This window comes from Lolium perenne, chromosome 4 (assembly GCF_019359855.2).
Source record: "Lolium perenne isolate Kyuss_39 chromosome 4, Kyuss_2.0, whole genome shotgun sequence".
In the NCBI taxonomy this organism is placed as follows: domain Eukaryota; kingdom Viridiplantae; phylum Streptophyta; class Magnoliopsida; order Poales; family Poaceae; genus Lolium; species Lolium perenne.
In genome coordinates, this window is record NC_067247.2 from 378,710,076 (window position 1) to 378,727,420 (window position 17,345).

Sequence of the window (17,345 nt, forward strand, 5' to 3'; positions counted from 1 at the left end):
AGGATGGTAGCGCACCTTTGGCTCGGGCTAGTGTGTAGTCGTCATCTGGTGATCTATGGACCTATTTATGATCTTTACTTGCATAGATGATTATCAATAGATCAGTGGAACTGTTTAAACATTTACGTGGAACAACACGCTTTGCTCGTGTCCCCCACTATACTGAAACTTGGCACCAGTGTTCGACACATACGACGGCGCCGCCCTGGTTGTGGCGTAGAGTGCACTCCGAGAGAATCCCGGCTTCCACCGGCCAGCACCACATATTGGCGAGTACACTAGTTCCACTGAGGGAAACCCGATCACGATCATCATATCGTACCGTGAGGCCGGTCATGTGGTAGATGGTTGCAGTTAGTGGCTGCCGTTTATGGCGCACCAAGTCACAATACATTGCCTCAATTGTGAGTGCTTTTGCTCATTACAGTAGTATTCGCTTTAATTTGGCCACCGGCTCGTTGAGTGAATCCTGGAAGACCAACGACTAGCGCTTCCGTCGCCCAACAAATATTCAATCTCACCACCAACCAATTTGACACGATATGATATCCAGCCGATCAAGCTCGGCGCCAACGATTAGTCATCGATCGAGGAATGTCGTTGCCGAAAGCAACGGAGCACGCAGCATCAGCATGTGAATCAAGCGGCACTGCGACGTTATCCGTTGAGAAAAGCTATTGCGAGACTTCAAACAGGTAAGTGGCGACAGCCTTCATCTAGGAGCATCGAACCAGGAGCCTCCGAAGGCCGTTCAAACGGGCCGTGGAGCTTCACGGGGCCCGTGGCGCCGACGAGGAAGATCGGCGATCATGGATCCGTGGCGCCAACGAGGAATACCTTGAAGGCAAGGAGATGTTGTCCATCCTCCTTGGCGCCCACTTGTTGACCTGTTGTCGCCGAGGAGAAATACGAGGAGGTGGACATGGCGGTTTAGTCCGCAGGCGCTCATCATCGTTGGCGATGTCCGCCATCACCGTGTCGAGGATGCGTTCAGGCACGCCCCACCAGTGAGCCATGACGCACTTGTTCTACTGGGCCAGCTTGATGGGGCTGGCGAACTGTCGAATCTCCCGTTCCCGATCGCGGTTGAAGTACGCGAGCCAATGCTTGTGGTTGTCGTCGTCCTAACTCGATGGGCCCTGCCCGCCGCTATGAGTTCTCGTGGTTAGCGTTGACCTCGTGCCACCACCGCTCCGTGTTCGGCTTCAAGAGCGGCGGGTTGCCGATGCCGTCGTCGCTCATCTTCCACCCCGATGGCAGCCGCATGTCCGACGGAGCGAGGTATACAGAGCCTAGGCCTTGTCGACGGCGAGGCCGCACGGCCCAAAGCCGTTCACGGCCTCTCCTTCTTTGTGCCTTGCCATCATCGTGCTTTTAGAGTGGGGATGGGGCGGTTAGGGTTTGAGAGGAGGTTGTGAACGACGAGTGTTCAGTGGGACGGTCTATTTAACATCAGGGAGGAGGACGAGACCACTGAGCCGCATTTAGTCAACTCGCCGCGTGAGAAACATGCAACGCAGCTGTGTGCGAAAGCCGAAGGGGCAACAAGAGGACGCATTGTTGCCGCCTGACAAGGAAAATTGCTTCATCATAATTGGATCTTAAATTAATTAAAGTTAATCGGCCAGTGTGTCAATGACATGCTAGCCCTAGCCGTCAGGTGCATACATGTCACGCGTCCGGCGCACCCAAAATATGCCCTTTGGGTCGGAAACGGCCTAGGAAAATATGCCTTTTTGAGTCAGGAACGGCCTAGGGACCTGAGAAAAGGCCGCTGGACGCCGAGTTTTGTCTAGCACCCGACATTTTCGTTTGGAGGTCCGTTTGGGGTAGTAAACGGCTGGGATGCTCTTCATTACCACTAGTCTACTATACTTATCTCACACGTCAGCAGCGGCTTATGTACTCAAGAGTTGGATAAGCGAAAAAGAAACGTCGCCGAGGTGACCTGGACTCTAGGTGTCACCTCCTCAGTTAACTCTATCCTTCGAACCCAAATTGGCAGTGACGAGGAGCTTCATCTTCTTCTTGTTGGCACTCGTCACGTAGCGGCTGTCGTTCACTCCAGCTTGCGTTGCGTCTCGCGGTCTCACCTCCACTCCTGCGTGTCGCATGGGAAGCACCCCTCCTGGGCGATGTCCGTGATCTGCACGCCCGTGTCGTAGACCTCGCCGGCGCGCCACCGGAGCGGCAGGACCTCCCTCTCCGCCCACACCCACTTCCCGTCGTACCCGCCGGTCACCACGATCCTCATCTGCAGCGGCCCCGCCGGCGCCAGCTTCGTGCTCCACGACGGGCCGTGGTCACGCGTCAAGAACCTCCAGTTCGACGAACCCACCTGCAGCACCACCACCAAGAAATAATCGTGTGTCAGAAGACATCGACCTGCACGATCGATTTCTAGGTTAAAGATTGCTGCTTTTCTTGTTCTGTACGTACCTGCGCGACGTCGACGGCGACGATGTCGGTCTGGCCGCCCTGGTAGAGGAACGTCATGGCGAGCTCGCTGGTCGGGCGGCTCCGCTCCTCCACCCGCACCGACAGGTTCCTTCCACTGTACTCGCACGGCACTCTGCACGTGCGAAGCGACGACAAATTTGAGCCTACTAGCATCTTCCAACTTACTACCAGCCCCGAGACAAACCGAGCCCTGTTTGTACTTATGACGCCATGCTCGGCGGCCGCTGTTTCTTCCCCCACCTACGGCGGGCGGTGGAGCCACATGGCGCGCGTGCGCGGCTAGTTGACAAAAACCAAGAAGAGGAGGCGTTCAAGCTCAATAAAGTTACCTCTTGTACTCCACGTCGACGGCGCCGAGCTTCGCGAGCCGCGCGGCCATGCCGGGGCGGGCCATGGCGGCGACCGCCGGGCTGCCGAGCACGAGGTCGGTGCCGTTCCCCTTCGTCCTGGCGCGGTCCGTCACCACCACCCTGGCGCCGGCCGTGCTGCAGAGCTCGCCGTCCTTGCACCGCACCTGGAAGCACGCGCCGCAGCCGACGCCTTTCCGGTACAGAGCCGGGCCGGCCGCGGCGAGCATGCCGCCGCTGAAGGACCCGGCCACCTTGCCATATCCGCAAGAACCGGCTGCAACACGAGAATTCGTCCCAATCAGAATCGCAACTTAACAGAGCATATGCAGTTGTTGTACAAACGATTGATTCCGTCGACGGACTTACCGGCGAGGGTGAGCGACGAGGTGAGGAAGGAGGCTCGGGAGCGGTGAACGCAGCGGTCGCAGGCGGAAGCGAGCGAGCAGAGCAAGAGGAACGGGAGCAGAAGGATGGATGAGGAGGAGACAGAGACGGCCATCTTCTTTTTTCCTTCTGATGATGATGAGTTGTAGTGGGGCGGTGCTTGAGCCTTGTTCAAGTTGGGAGAAGCTTAGAGTGGAGGATGATGATCCTTGTGCTTCACGGCCGCTTATGTATCCACCACCGCGATGAGTCATCGCAACTCACACAAGCTGACAGAATTCAATTACTGACACGCGCACGCTACAACCTCGGTTGCTCGGTGCTCTTGCTAACAGACTTTTACTAACGGTAAAAGTGTGTCAAAAGTGGGGGCTTATATGGAGGGTATGGGACAATCCGGAAAAAAGAAAGACAATACGAAAAAAAAAATTGTAGCACAAGAAATTTATAATTTTTCTCTTGGTCGAAATGTAGTCAAATTTCTTTATGGGATTTTGCGGAATCAAATGATATGTGTTGTGCCTAGAAAGATCAAACGAGAGCAATATCAACTAGAACACATAAGAGAACCAACCTGTGTTTGGGTGGTTAGGAGGGTGGCGGCACTCCCAACTCACCAGAATTTAAACTCTAGGTTTAAAACTTTGGTGTTTTAGTAAAGACGAAATATTCTTCATGGGGGGCGACGTTCCCATCAACAGTGTGTCGCATTTGCTGACGTCGCTAATCTCAAGACCCATCAGATTAAGTTTCTTTTACTCGGTCTCTCGAAGATGCTCATAAGGGTAGAACGTGTGTGCGTTCGTTCATACAGTGAATGTATCTGCGTATATGTGAGCGTCTATATATATAATATTTTTCTAGAAAAAATAACTAAAACACACGAATTAGAGGACAAGTGACACAGGTGGTTGGAAAACTTGCTATTGTTTGATCATTCCAGAGATCACAATTGGTATCAAAGCTGGAATTGTGACTGTGAAGTTCATAGTCACCAAAGATCAGCTCGCTGACATTTTCACCAAAGCACTTAGCGTGAAGGTGAAGATTGTCGAGGTTTACTGATTGAGCTGCATCTGGCTTAGGAGGAGATTATTGGATAATGCAGTGCAGCCTATCAGTATAGTTTCAGAGTAGTCTGAATAAGGTTCAATGAGTGTGTGCTTGGACACGCTGTCACTGACAGTAGATAGGTTCAGTTTTCACTTAACGTTTACTTAGACCCAAGTTTAGTAGCTTCATAGGATACTCGTGGGAATGGACACGATTTAGATAATGCAACTAAGTTTTAGGGAGAATGGATCTGGGCCCAACAAGATAATTTCTATATTACGATTACGTACACAAAAAAATCCAAAATAGGGAAGAGAAAAGTCAAGAAGCCTCTAATGACTGGCATAAGAGAAAGGAAGAAAGACAGATGAGCCAACTTGATATTTTTTGGAATTATCATCACAAAGAATATCTTCTGAATTTTTATTATTTCATATCTTTAAGGCAAATAAACCCAATCCAGTGGCTAACAGGACACCAAAGGCCTGAACCCTCCCTCTTTATCTATCCAAGAGAGCCGATTTGATCAAGCCCTGTAGGAACAAGGTTCAAATCGTTCGTTAGTGGGATGGCACTACCCTGTAGCCTGTAGGCTTGGTCTCTGATCCTGGTTTTTAGCAATTCAGTTGTAGGCCGGAAATAAAAGGGAGAACATAAAGAACAGAAAAGTTGCTAGTTTTAGGCTACACAAACCAGCTGTGTCACTTGTTCTCTAATTCATGTGTGTTCTAGTTCATATTGCTCTTGTTTGATCCTTCCAGGGACAACAACAATATGGAATTGACTTGCAACCTTATTCTACTACATGTTTTTAAAATTTGCAAACAAAAATGAAGAGATAATAAACGGTACATCATGCATGGGCAAGTAGTTGCACAGAATATGTTGTGATGTACTCAGGTGGTTGTTGCTTCAGGTCGAGAGAAGCCCGATGAACTTGTCCTTGCCTGACGACTCTCCTTTAATACACCACCAGGACCCTGACCCATCACACAGGCTAATAACCTCAGCACACTTACTGGCTTAACTAATCGGGAATTAGCTATAAGCCCACCAATTGACGTTTAAGATAGCAAGGGTGAAAAGGGTGAAGCCTTAGATAAAGGTTGAGCTCATCTCCTTCTCTATCTTACCAGGGAATCTACACAGTGATCGTTCACAGCTAAATAAAAGGATAAAAATCCCGATACTCCTATAGATAAAAAGAGAATGCAGCCTAATAGCAAGGGATGGAATATGTACAGAAGTAGCCAGAGAAAAAAACCAATCAAACATTCAAATCAGAGAAAAGCTTGAGATATGCCAATGGTAAGAACTCAAGCTTAAGAGGAACTAGTGCTAACTACATGAGATGGCCAAATGGCTAGGCCTTGATAAGATAAGGAGGTCGATACCAACATGATTTGCCCAATCATAAATCCTACCATATGCACCTCTTTGGGATTCTAAAAGTGTTGAAGTGTGTAACCTAACACAAAATTGTTCAGAGAAAAGTGACTACAAAACAGGGAGTTCAGGACAACAGAGAAATGTGAAACATGCGCACTCATAAATCCTACCATATGCACCTTAATGGTTCTTTAAGTGTTGAAGTGTGTAACCTAGCATAGAATTGTTAAGAGAAGAGTGACTACAAAACAGGGAGTTCTGGACAACAGAGATTTGTGAAACATGCGCACTCATAAATCCTACCATATGCACCTCTATGGGCTTCTAAGTGTTGAAGTGTGTAGCCTAGCATAGAATTGTTAAGAGAAAAGTGACTAGAAAACAGGGAGTCCGAGGCAACAGAGAATTGTGAAACATGCGCATAGCGGCAATGACACGACAGCAAGGAAATGTAATAGATATCGATATACAAGGATTAACTTGAGCAACAGAAATCCAAGTACAGCACCTTAAAAAAACGTCAGTATTTTCTGTAGCAAACTGCAAATTACCATCAGGAGATAATTCAAATACTAGCAAAAAAGTCGCTGACAAACAGCACAAGTCCCAAAGTTACTCTTGCAGAATCGAAGGTGCAGAAGTGAAGGTATCACCGAGCAGCCTCCTGTGCAGGTGGATGACCTAGGTCAAGCAGGCTCTTTGCCAGCATGTAAGTCCTGGCGTTGAGGTTCTTCATGCTCTCGATCATCTGCTCATGGACATTAACACGGTTGGTGGTCATGATGAGAGTGCCTTTCACGGAATCAATCTTGGCATCCAGCTTGGAACTCTTGACCAAGTTCATTATCCAGAGCTCCGCTTCATCGTAGGTCATGTTCATCTTCTCCGCAAGCACGCTGATATCGATGCACTGATGTATCCGGCAGTAGTTCTCGAAGATGAGCAGGCGGGCATTCTCGAGGAACTCGTCCCTCAGAGGAACATTGATGGAATTCCCCCCTTGGATGCGCTTCCCCAGGAACGGATCATTCAGTATAACCTGCTCGCACTCGACGAGCTTCTGCTGCGCGCCATCAAAGTCATACCTCACATAGAGGCACTCCAGGAGCTCAGTTATGGGATCCTTGTAGCTCTGCTGCTCCTGCTGGATGACCTTGATCAGCTCTTTCAGCATGTTCCTCCTCCTCTTGTTCACAACAACCGCTGCAGCGAGGTACCTCAGGAGATGGGGCGCGTTAGTCTGGATAGCGTTGAGGTACCTGTCCTGGAAGAAGAGGTCGATGATCCCGTTCCTGCCGTTCTCGTGGTTGAAGAAGATGAAGAGGCTCCAATGCATCAGCCAGATCCTGCTGTGGAGCTGGTTCACCGGCGAGGCCGAGGAGCTGTTGGCGTCGATGATCTCCTTGAGCCGGTTGAGCTCCTCCAGCGCGACATCCCAGTTCTGCATCAGAATCTCCGCCGCCAGCTTCCCCCAGAGGGCGCTGAGGCTGCGCTCGCTGTCGGTGCAGAGAGCGCGGTACTGGGCGAGGAAGTCGGCGGCCTCCGAGTACATCCCGCACTCGAACTGGAACTTGGCGTACTGGTAGAGGGCCTCGATCTGGTCGGGCCCGATCTGGTGGCGCTCCTGGAGGACGTGCAGGTTGTACTGCTTGTCGGCGCGGAGCTCCTGCACGAGCTGCGGGCTGGAGAGGAAGTCGACGATGGGCTTGACGGCGTCCTGCAGGGACCGCAGCCGCTCGACGACCTCGGAGCGGCGCGCGACCATGTCGGCGGGCACGTCCTCGGTGCCGTGGAGAGACTTGTGGATGTCCATGGCGTAGTCGACCATGTTGGTGCCGCTGAGGAGGGAGATCTTGCCCTGCAGGATCTGCGCGTCGGCGTAGACCTTGAGCTCCTGGAGGAACTCGAGGAGCGGGAGCGCCAGGTGGCGGTCCATGTGCGCAACCATGCGCGCCGTCAGGTCGTACTCCGCCATGGCTGCTGTCGAGAGAAGGCTAGGGTTCGACGGGTGGCGGCTCGGGCGAGGAAGAGAGCTAGGGTTTTCAGGGTTCGATGCTGGGGGAGGACGGGATAAGGTGCGGAAAATATAGCGGACTCCATCAGGAAAGTTGGGCCCCGGCCCACCATCGGATCACTAAAAATACCAAGGCTGGCCCATCAAACCTTTGCAATATGGCTTATACCAGTGTATAGCATTTTTTTTATTACTTACTTGAACACCCTACTGTATTTTTATCTGAAAAGGTGGGGCAACACGTAAAAACAAAGGTACTCCCTCCGATCCATATTACTTGATGCTAAAATGGATATATCTACAACTAAAATGTGTCTAGATACATCTATATTAGCATCAAGTAATACGAATCGGAGGGAGTAGCAGAATTTTGGAAACATTGATTTAATAAAAAAAATATGTGTATGAAGCAGATCCCCGAGAAATAATTACCACACGTTATGCAGCATGAACGTAGCAGTTGCCTAGAATTGTCCCACCATCACGCTAGTGTGTTCGTAGGAAAAGTCACGAGTTTACAATGTGTCAGAGAAAACATATATATGCAACATTGATAATAAATAAATAAATCACTGACATGTATTTTTAAGCACCGTCCTCACCGTAGTCGGCGATGAATTGGCTCGTCGATGCTCCATCAATGTCAGATCCATGAACTATTCCCATGATATATCGTCTTCTCTAGGGTCAAAAAAGAGGAGAACCTAAAACTGAAGCTCCTCTACGCTTCAAACATGGCGTACGAGCTTTGTGGCCTCCCCATGTCCAACCAAGGAGGAGAATGTCCAGTAGAGCAAGATGGCTAGATGACATAGGCATCCCTAATGGACCTGCCGAAAAAGGTACCCGGGGTTTACTGAAGGCCCACGACTCAAAGATTACGAAGCCTGAAGCCCAATAAAGCGTCGATATGGAAGATAGAGATATATTAGGAATAGAGATTTGTAACTTTACGGGACAAACTCAAAGAGTCTACCGCTGTTTGTAACTTGTACATCACGAAATCCTCGGCTCCGCCTCCTATATAAGGGGAGTCGAGGGAGAAAGAAAGCATCGATTCATTGTCAACAGAACCCTAGTTTTTATCAGTCGAGCACCTTTTCAGCTGAAACCTTCGAGATCTACTTGCCCTTTATTTTCCATGAAACCCTGGTATACAACTTGTAGGCATTGACAAGTTAATACCTTGTCACTAGAGGAGGAGCCAACCTATGAGGATCAATAAGGGATCGTCTAGGAATGGCCTCATGCAAAGCAAGGGTATTCGAACGACCACAGTAGAATACGCTAATATCGGGCGCAGGAAAGGAGGTTGAGCGGCACCAGGGGCTCCCCGGATACAACTCGCATGATTGCCACTAATGCAGGCAATGCCCAATCTGGTGACACCAGCACATCACATAGCTTTCTCTATTGGAATAGGAGGAGATTATTGGGGCCCAAGCGAACTCCCTTCATCGCCGATGAGTCGAAGACCATGAAAGAGATACCTCCATGGTCAACAATAGAGGTTGTTGATATTTTGTGATTTTTGCATAGGTTATTTTAACATGTTACCAGTGTCTATCGTTTTTAGTGTAGCTTTGTGAACTTGTTTCTTAGATGTTGGATGCGTTGAGCAGATAAGTTCGATGAGTTGGGGTTTTTTTGTTACAAATGATGGCACACTTTACCAAAATTTTGTTAGAACCAAATGTGTTGTTGCTTTTTCCTACATTGACACCTTCACAATGTTAAAACATATTTTCTCAACTTCTGGTAAAATGCTGCAAGCGGTGTTACATACAGAATAATTGTTGGGCTCTAGGTTTTTTTCTAGGATATCAAAGAAAAATGTTTCAAACATTCTATATTCAGATTGAGAACATTTCAGTAACTTCTCAAATCCAAGTTTTCAAACCTTCCAAATCTAGTTTCTCCCAAAGTTTAGGCATTTGAATGGACCAAAGTATGTGTCATATCATCACAAATGTTTCTGATCTTGGCAACAGTATCATCCATTATCCAAAAGCATAGGTGGTGGGAGGCATTTTGAAAAATAAAATGTGCTTTTATTATAGTGAACCATTCTAATCGCCACAATACAAGCAACAGGAGTTTATCATCAGCCTCTACATAAATCGAATGCACAGTGGTGCAACTTGTTAGTGTATGTAATATCCTTGTATAATACCGGTATAGAGTAGTACTCTACCCGGTATTATACCCCCTCTGTATTGCCACGTGTGGGGCTATTCCACACCTATATAAACATGTAACTGAGCCCAGGGAGAGGGCATCGTTCCCGCATAACCTCGACATGGTATCAGAGCCCCCTTCCTCCACGACACCCAACGTCGTCTCCTAGAAATCGCCAGCGATCGCCGAGCCTTCAAACAACCCAAACAACCAGAAAAGAACCCCCTCCGGCTGCCGCGTTGAGATCCTCCGCCGCTGTCGTCGACAACCACAATAAAACCAAAGAACCCAACAAAACCCTAGCCGCCGCCGCTGATCATCTTGATCCGCCGCTGCCAGATCAAAACAACAACCACAAAAAAAAACCCTAGCCGCCGATCGCCTCGATCTGCCGCCGCCGACCTATACAGACAACCAGAAACCAGAAAAACTCCAAAACCCTAGCCACCACCGGTCTTTTGTGATCCGCCGCCGCGTTTTTTTTTTCGTCAACAACCTCATGGCCTCTTCTTCGACAATGGCCACCATGGCTGCTCTGGCATCAGCTCTCGGTCACCCACCGCCGGAGAAACTCTCCCGTGAGAATCATCTCTTCTGGAAGGCGCAAGTCCTCCCGGCCCTGCGTGGAGCACAAGTTATGGGCCTCCTTGACGGGACTGACCCTGCACCACCGTCAACTTGCAAAGTCCTCAATGATGACAAGAAGGAGATCAGCATCCCCAATCCAGATTATGATTCCTGGCTTGCTCGAGATCAAACAGTGCTCAGTTTCTTGACACAAGGCCTCAACCAAGACATCCTCGCGCAGGTTCTCGGGGTAGAGCACGCTCGGGACCTGTGGACTGCGATTGAGGAACTTTTTTCCTCCCAGTCTCGCTCCAGAGTAAATATGCTTCGTGTCAAGCTATCCAACACCAAGAAACTCGACATGTCCTGCACCGACTACATCACCAAGATGAAAAGCTTTGTGTCCGAGCTTGCTGCTGCTGGTAAACAAGTGGACGATGATGAGCTTAAAGGCTATATCCTTGCTGGTCTTGGCGATGACTACACTTCCTTTGTCGTTTCCATGAACGATGTTCCCCACACCAAGCTGAATGACATGTGCTCCCAACTCCAAGCCCTTGAGCATCGTCAGGCTACGCTGAAAGAGACTCATGATGTTCCTACTGCGTTCCAGACATCTGCAAACGTGGCTGCCCGTCGTGATGGCGGCGCGCAACAACGTAATGATGACTATCACCGCCGTGATACTGGCTACCGCTCACGTGATGATGGATATCGTCGGCGCGATGATGGTTACCGCCGTCGTGATGACCAGCGTCGTGATCGTGGGGACTACCGTGATGGGCGCTGATACGTCTCAAACGTATCTATAATTTCTTATGTTCCATGCTACTTTTATGATGATACTCACATGTTTTATACATATTATATGTCATTATTATGCATTTTTCGGCACTAACCTATTAACAAGATGCCGAAGAGCCAGTTGCTATTTTCTGCTGTTTTTGGTTTCAGAAATCCTAGTAAGGAAATATTCTCGGAATTGGACGAAATCAACGCCCAGGGGCCTATTTTTCCACGAAGCTTCCAGAAGACCGAAGGAGAGACGAAGTGGGGCCACGGGGTGGCCAAACACTAGGGCGGCGCGGCCTGGCCCTTGGCCGCGCCGACCTATTGTGTGGGGGCCCCGTGTGGCCCTCTGACCTGCCCTTCCGCCTACTTAAAGCCTTCGTCGCGAAATCCCCAGTACCGAGAGCCACGATACGGAAAACCTTCCAGAGACACCGCCGCCGCCAATCCCATCTCGGGGGATTCAGGAGATCGCCTCCGGCACCCTGCCGGAGAGGGGAATCATCTCCCGGAGGACTCTACACCGCCATGGTCGCCTCCGGATTGATGAGTGAGTAGTTCACCCCTGGACTATGGGTCCATAGCAGTAGCTAGATGGTTGTCTTCTCCTTATTGTGCTTCATTGTCGGATCTTGTGAGCTGCCTAACATGATCAAGATCATCTATCTGTAATGCTATATGTTGTGTTTGTTGGGATCCGATGGATAGAGAATACTATGTTATGTTGATTATCAATCTATTACCTATGTGTTGTTTATGATCTTGCATGCTCTCCGTTATTAGTAGAGGCTATGGCCAAGTTTTTACTCTTAACTCCAAGTGGGAGTATTTATGCTCGATAGTGGGTTCATGCCTCCATTAAATCTGGGACAGTGACAGAAAGTTCTAAGGTTGTGGATGTGCTGTTGCCACTAGTGATAAAACATTGATGCTATGTCCGAGGATGTAGTTATTGATTACATTACGCACCATACTTAATGCAATTGTCTGTTGTTTGCAACTTAATACTGCAAGGGGTTCGGATGATAACCTGAAAGTGGACTTTTTAGGCATAGATGCATGTTGGATAGCGGTCTATGTACTTTGTCGTAATGCCCAATTAAATCTCACAATACTCATCATGTCATGTATGTGCATTGTCATGCCCTCTTTATTTGTCAATTGCCCAACTGTAATTTGTTCACCCAACATGCTATTTATCTTATGGGAGAGACACCTCTAGTGAACTGTGGACCCCGGTCCATTCTTTTAATCGAATACAATCTACTGCAATACTTGTTCTACTGTTCTCTGCAAACAATCATCATCCACACTATACATCTAATCCTTTGTTACAGCAAGCCGGTGAGATTGACAACCTCACTGTTTCGTTGGGGCAAAGTACTTTGGTTGTGTTGTGCAGGTTCCACGTTGGCACCGGAATCCCTGGTGTTGCGCCGCACAACATCTCGCCGCCATCAACCTTCAACGTGCTTCTTGGCTCCTACTGGTTCGATAAACCTTGGTTTCTTACTGAGGGAAACTTGTTGCTGTATGCATCACACCTTCCACTTGGGGTTCCCAACGGACGCGTGTTGTACGCGTATCAAGCTAAATTTCTGGTGGTTATTCAATATTCAATAAGAGTAAAAAAAAACCTAACTTTTTCGATTATCTATTAATGTGTATCTATCTTTCTCATTTCATTCACGAGGAGCTGGATGAGAAGAAACTCTCATGTCCAGTTTTGCAGTAGAGATGGAACTAAGAAAGAACCATCGACTATAACCCGAAAAGAACCAGATTTCGCAAACAACATCGAGGAAGAATGAAAGGAAAATCCTGCCGAGGCAATCGTATTTGTTTTGGTAGATATGCTCTTCAAGCACTTGAGCCTGCTTGGATCACAGCGAGACAGATAGAAGCAGGACGAAGAGCAATAACACGATATGCACGTCGTGGTGGAAAAATATGGGTACGTATATTTCCCGACAAACCGGTTACACTAAGACCCACAGAAACACGTATGGGCTCAGGAAAGGGGTCCCCCGAATATTGGGTAGCCATTGTTAAACCAGGTCGTATACTTTATGAAATGGGGGGAATACTCCGGCAACTCCCATCATATGAAATGGGTTCAACGTCCAATTATGAAATCCTTGGAAGAAAAGGATGAATCGAAATAGGGAGTCTCCACAATCCAATCTCTTTACTTTGTTTTTGTCTTGCTTTATTTTATTTACTACTTTGTTTGCTGCACTAAATCAAAACACAAAAAAATTAGTTGCTAGTTTTACTTTATTTACTATCTTGTTTGCCAAATTAAAAACACAAAAAAATTAGTTACTTGCATTTACTTTATCTAGTTTGCTTTATTTACTACTACTAAAAAAATGAGTAATCCTGAAGTTGAAGTTCGTTCGTTTAAACAACAAGGGGGAGAATGTTTAAAAGATGCTTGGTATAGAATTAGCGATGCTCATAATAGGTGCACTAAGAAACACTCCACCATTATCCTACTCAGGAATTTCTATGTTGGTATATCTAGCTGGAATAGGTATGTTCTTGATTGTCTCGCGGGAGGTAATTTCCTAGGCACTCCTGCTTTAGAAGCTAGTTGTATTATTGAGAGTCTATTTGGAAAACCACCTGTTAATGAAGTTAAAATTGAAATCTCTCTTGAAGATATCATGAAAAAGATGGAGACCATAGAGCAAAATCTTCCAAGCATTGAGACTAAATTAGGAATATTACTTAATAGCACTGATGAACTTTGCGCATGTTGGTCATTCAATATTGCATACCCCTCATAGTTCTTTACATCTTCGTAATATTCTCCATGTTCCTAGTGCCACCAAAAATTTACTCTCTACTCACAAAATTGCCCTTGATAATAATGCCTTTGTTGAATTTCACCCTTTCTTCTTTTTGATTAAGGATCAGGCAACCAGGCAAATTCTGTTTAGAGGTCCCTATCATGATGGCTTGTATCCCCTCGTACCCACTACTGTCGACCCTTCCAAGCATGCCTTCATCACCATCAAGCCGCCATCCTCCACCTGGCACCGCCGTCTAGGACATCCATCGTCGTTCATTGTTCAACAAGTTCTTAGAAGAAATAAACTCAGTTATTCGCCAGAATTAAATCCTTATGTGTGTGATCCATGTCAACAAGGGAAGAGTCATCAACTTCCCTACCCCGTCTCTATTAGTGTGTCTACTGTTCCGTTGGAACAAGTATTCTCTGATGTATGGGGTCCTGCTCCAGCCAGTGTTGGCAAACACCAGTACTATGTTAGTTTTATTGATGATTACAGTAAATTTACCTGGATTTATTTGCTTAAGAAACGCTGTGATGTTTATCAAGTCTTTCTTAATTTCCAGCAACTTGTTGAACGCAAATTTGGTCGCAAAATTGTAACCATGCAAACTGATTGGGGTGGTGAATATGAAAAACTCCACGGTTTCTTTCAAAAAGTCGGCATTACACATCATGTATCTTGCCCTCATGCTCACCAGCAGAATGGCTCGGCTGAGCGAAAACATAGACACATTGTTGAGGTTGGTCTTTCTTTGCTTGCTCAAGCATCTATGCCTCTTAAGTTTTGGGATGAAGCCTTTTTGACCGCCACTTTTCTCATTAATCTCCTACCCACCAAAGTTCTCAACCTTGTTTCCCCTGTCGAAAAGTTACTTGAGGTTTCCCCAAACTATGAGTTTCTTAGGACTTTTAGCTGCGCTTGCTGGCCCAATCTCCGTCCATATAACAAACATAAACTTGCTTTTCGCTCTAAACGATGTGTGTTCTTAGGCTACAGTCCTATGCACAAGGGAGTAAAATGTCTAGATACCTCCACGGGTCGTGTGTATATTTCCCGTGATGTTGTGTTTGATGAGCAAGTCTTTCCCTTTGCATCTCTTAATCCAAATGCTGGCAAACGATTAAAAGATGAAATCTTGCTTTTATCTGATTCCTTAGCATCTACACATACTCATCATGAGGGGGAGCATATTAATGATTTCATGCCAATGCCTATTGTACCGGTTACTAACATGTTGCAGAATATTGAGGAACATGCTCCAGATCGTAGCCCTCCTGTTGCTCAGCAAACTGCTCCAAATTTCACTTCAAATGGCGGCTCTACGCATGAAATATCAAGTCCTGACTCACATGCAGAAAACGACGAATTTTTTGTTGCAGACGAGGAAGATCTGCTGCAATCCCTAGGGCAATCATTGCCGGGGTCTCCTGCATCGTCCTCGGATCCGCAGCCGGCGACCTCTGGCGCGGTTCCCCCGTCCGCGTCCGCCACGCCTCCCGGCAGCTCCAGTTCCCCAGATCGCGCGGTCAGCTCGCGCGCGCGCGGAGCTCTGACTCCCGCTTCGGCCAATAGCTCTCTGGCTGAAAACGCTATGGCTACCCCACCTTCTGCACCTGAGTCTCCTGCTGCTACGGTCACCCCATCACCTGCACCCGCATCTTCTCAGCCTGACAATGGTACTATAGTCATGGGTGATTCAGCACAACCTCCTCGACCACTTACTCGGCTGCAACAAGGTATAAAGAAGCCCAAAATATATAATGATGGCACTATTCGATATGGTCTTTTTACTTCCACAGGTGAACCTAGTAATCTCAAAGAAGCTCTTGCTGATGTCAAATGGCAACAGGCCATGAGTGAGGAGTTTGGTGCTCTCATGGCTAACAGCACGTGGCATCTTGTGCCTCCTAGCAAGAACAAAAATTTAATTGATTACAAGTGGGTATATCGCATAAAGAAGCATGGTGATGGTACAGTTGATAGATACAAAGCTCGATTGGTTGCAAAAGGCTTCAAACAACGGTATGGTATTGACTATGAGGATACATTTAGTCCAGTTGTTAAGGCTGCCACTATTAGACTTGTTCTTGCTCTAGCTGTCTCTAAGGCTGGAGTCTCCGTCAGTTGGATATCAAGAACGCGTTTTTACATGGTGTTCTGGAGGAAGAACTGTATATGAAACAACCTCCAGGGTTTACTGATCCTCGCTTTCCGCATTATATTTGCAAACTTGACAAGTCTCTGTATGGTCTTAAACAAGCACCTCGCGCATGGTATTCACGATTGAGTTCCATCAAAGGCTGACACGTCCCTTTTCCTGCTTCATAAGCCAGGTATCACCATGCTTCTCTTAATATATGTGGATGACATCATTGTGGCCAGTTCCTCTGATTTGGCTACCAAGAATCTACTTCTCAAGTTAAATACTCAGTTTGCTATCAAAGACCTTGGTGGCCTTCACTACTTTCTTGGTATAGAAGTTCACAAACGGCCTAATGGTCTTCTGTTGACACAAGGCACATATGCCTCTGATTTGATTCATAAAGTTGGGCTGCAACATTGTTCCACGTGCCCCACGCCTCTTTCTACGGCTGATAAGCTTTCTTTACAGGATGGTGATCCTCTTGGTCGTGAGGATACTACAAATTATCGCAGTATTGTTGGTGCTTTGCAATATCTTACATTGACTCGCCCAGATATTTCTTTTTCAGTCAATAAAGTCTGTCAGTATCTACATGCTCCCACTACTTCTCATTGGACAGCTGTTAAAAGGATACTTCGTTATATTCAAGGCACTCTTCAGCTTGGTCTCACATTTCACAGGTCATCTTCCACCCTTCTTAGTGCTTTTTTTGATGCTGATTGGGCAGGAGACCTGGATGATCGGCGCTCCACTGGTGGCTTTGCCATTTTCTTTGGGCCGAATCTGATATCTTGGAGTGCTCGCAAACAAGCAACAGTTTCTCGCTCTAGCACAGAAGGAGAGTACAAATCACTGGCAATGCTACTGCTGAATTAATATGGATTGAGGCACTTGTTCGCGAGTTGGGTGTTTCTCTCAAAGAACGTCCCTGTCTCTGGTGTGATAACTTGGGTGCTACATATTTATCTGCAAATCCCATCTTTCATGCTCGCACCAAACATATTGAGATTGATCATCATTTCGTCAGAGAGCGTGTGGCTGACATGTTACTTGACATTCGGTTCATCTCTACTAAAGACCAAGTTGCCGATGGGTTCACTAAAGTTTTAGCTGTCAATGATCTTGCTAAGTTTAGGCGTAATCTTAACCTCTCCCGAGGTTCAGATTAAAGGGGGGTGTTAGTGTATGTAATATCCTTGTATAATACCGGTATAGAG

General features: G+C 47.3%; 3 protein-coding genes across 3 annotated transcripts; 1 reads left to right on the forward strand and 2 right to left on the reverse strand.

Moving 5' to 3' along the window:
* Positions 1–1,580: 1,580 nt before the first annotated feature.
* On the reverse strand, positions 1,581–3,486 carry LOC127297190 (expansin-like A1). The gene is made up of 4 exons (XM_051327485.2): positions 3,177–3,486; positions 2,790–3,084; positions 2,440–2,572; positions 1,581–2,338 (listed from the first exon to the last, which is right to left on the reverse strand). The coding sequence occupies exons 1-4, from the start codon at positions 3,307–3,309 to the stop codon at positions 2,090–2,092; spliced, it is 810 nt and encodes a 269-aa protein (XP_051183445.1). The 5' UTR covers positions 3,310–3,486; the 3' UTR covers positions 1,581–2,089.
* Positions 3,487–6,082: 2,596 nt separating this feature from the next.
* On the reverse strand, positions 6,083–7,656 carry LOC127297189 (eukaryotic translation initiation factor 3 subunit E). Its single transcript, XM_051327484.2, has one exon. The coding sequence runs from the start codon at positions 7,609–7,611 to the stop codon at positions 6,286–6,288; it is 1,326 nt and encodes a 441-aa protein (XP_051183444.1). The 5' UTR covers positions 7,612–7,656; the 3' UTR covers positions 6,083–6,285.
* Positions 7,657–15,576: 7,920 nt separating this feature from the next.
* On the forward strand, positions 15,577–16,164 carry LOC127348077 (uncharacterized mitochondrial protein AtMg00820-like). The gene is made up of 2 exons (XM_051374178.1): positions 15,577–15,721; positions 15,785–16,164. Exons 1-2 carry the CDS (start codon positions 15,577–15,579, stop codon positions 16,162–16,164), a joined length of 525 nt encoding a protein of 174 aa, XP_051230138.1.
* Positions 16,165–17,345: the final 1,181 nt, after the last annotated feature.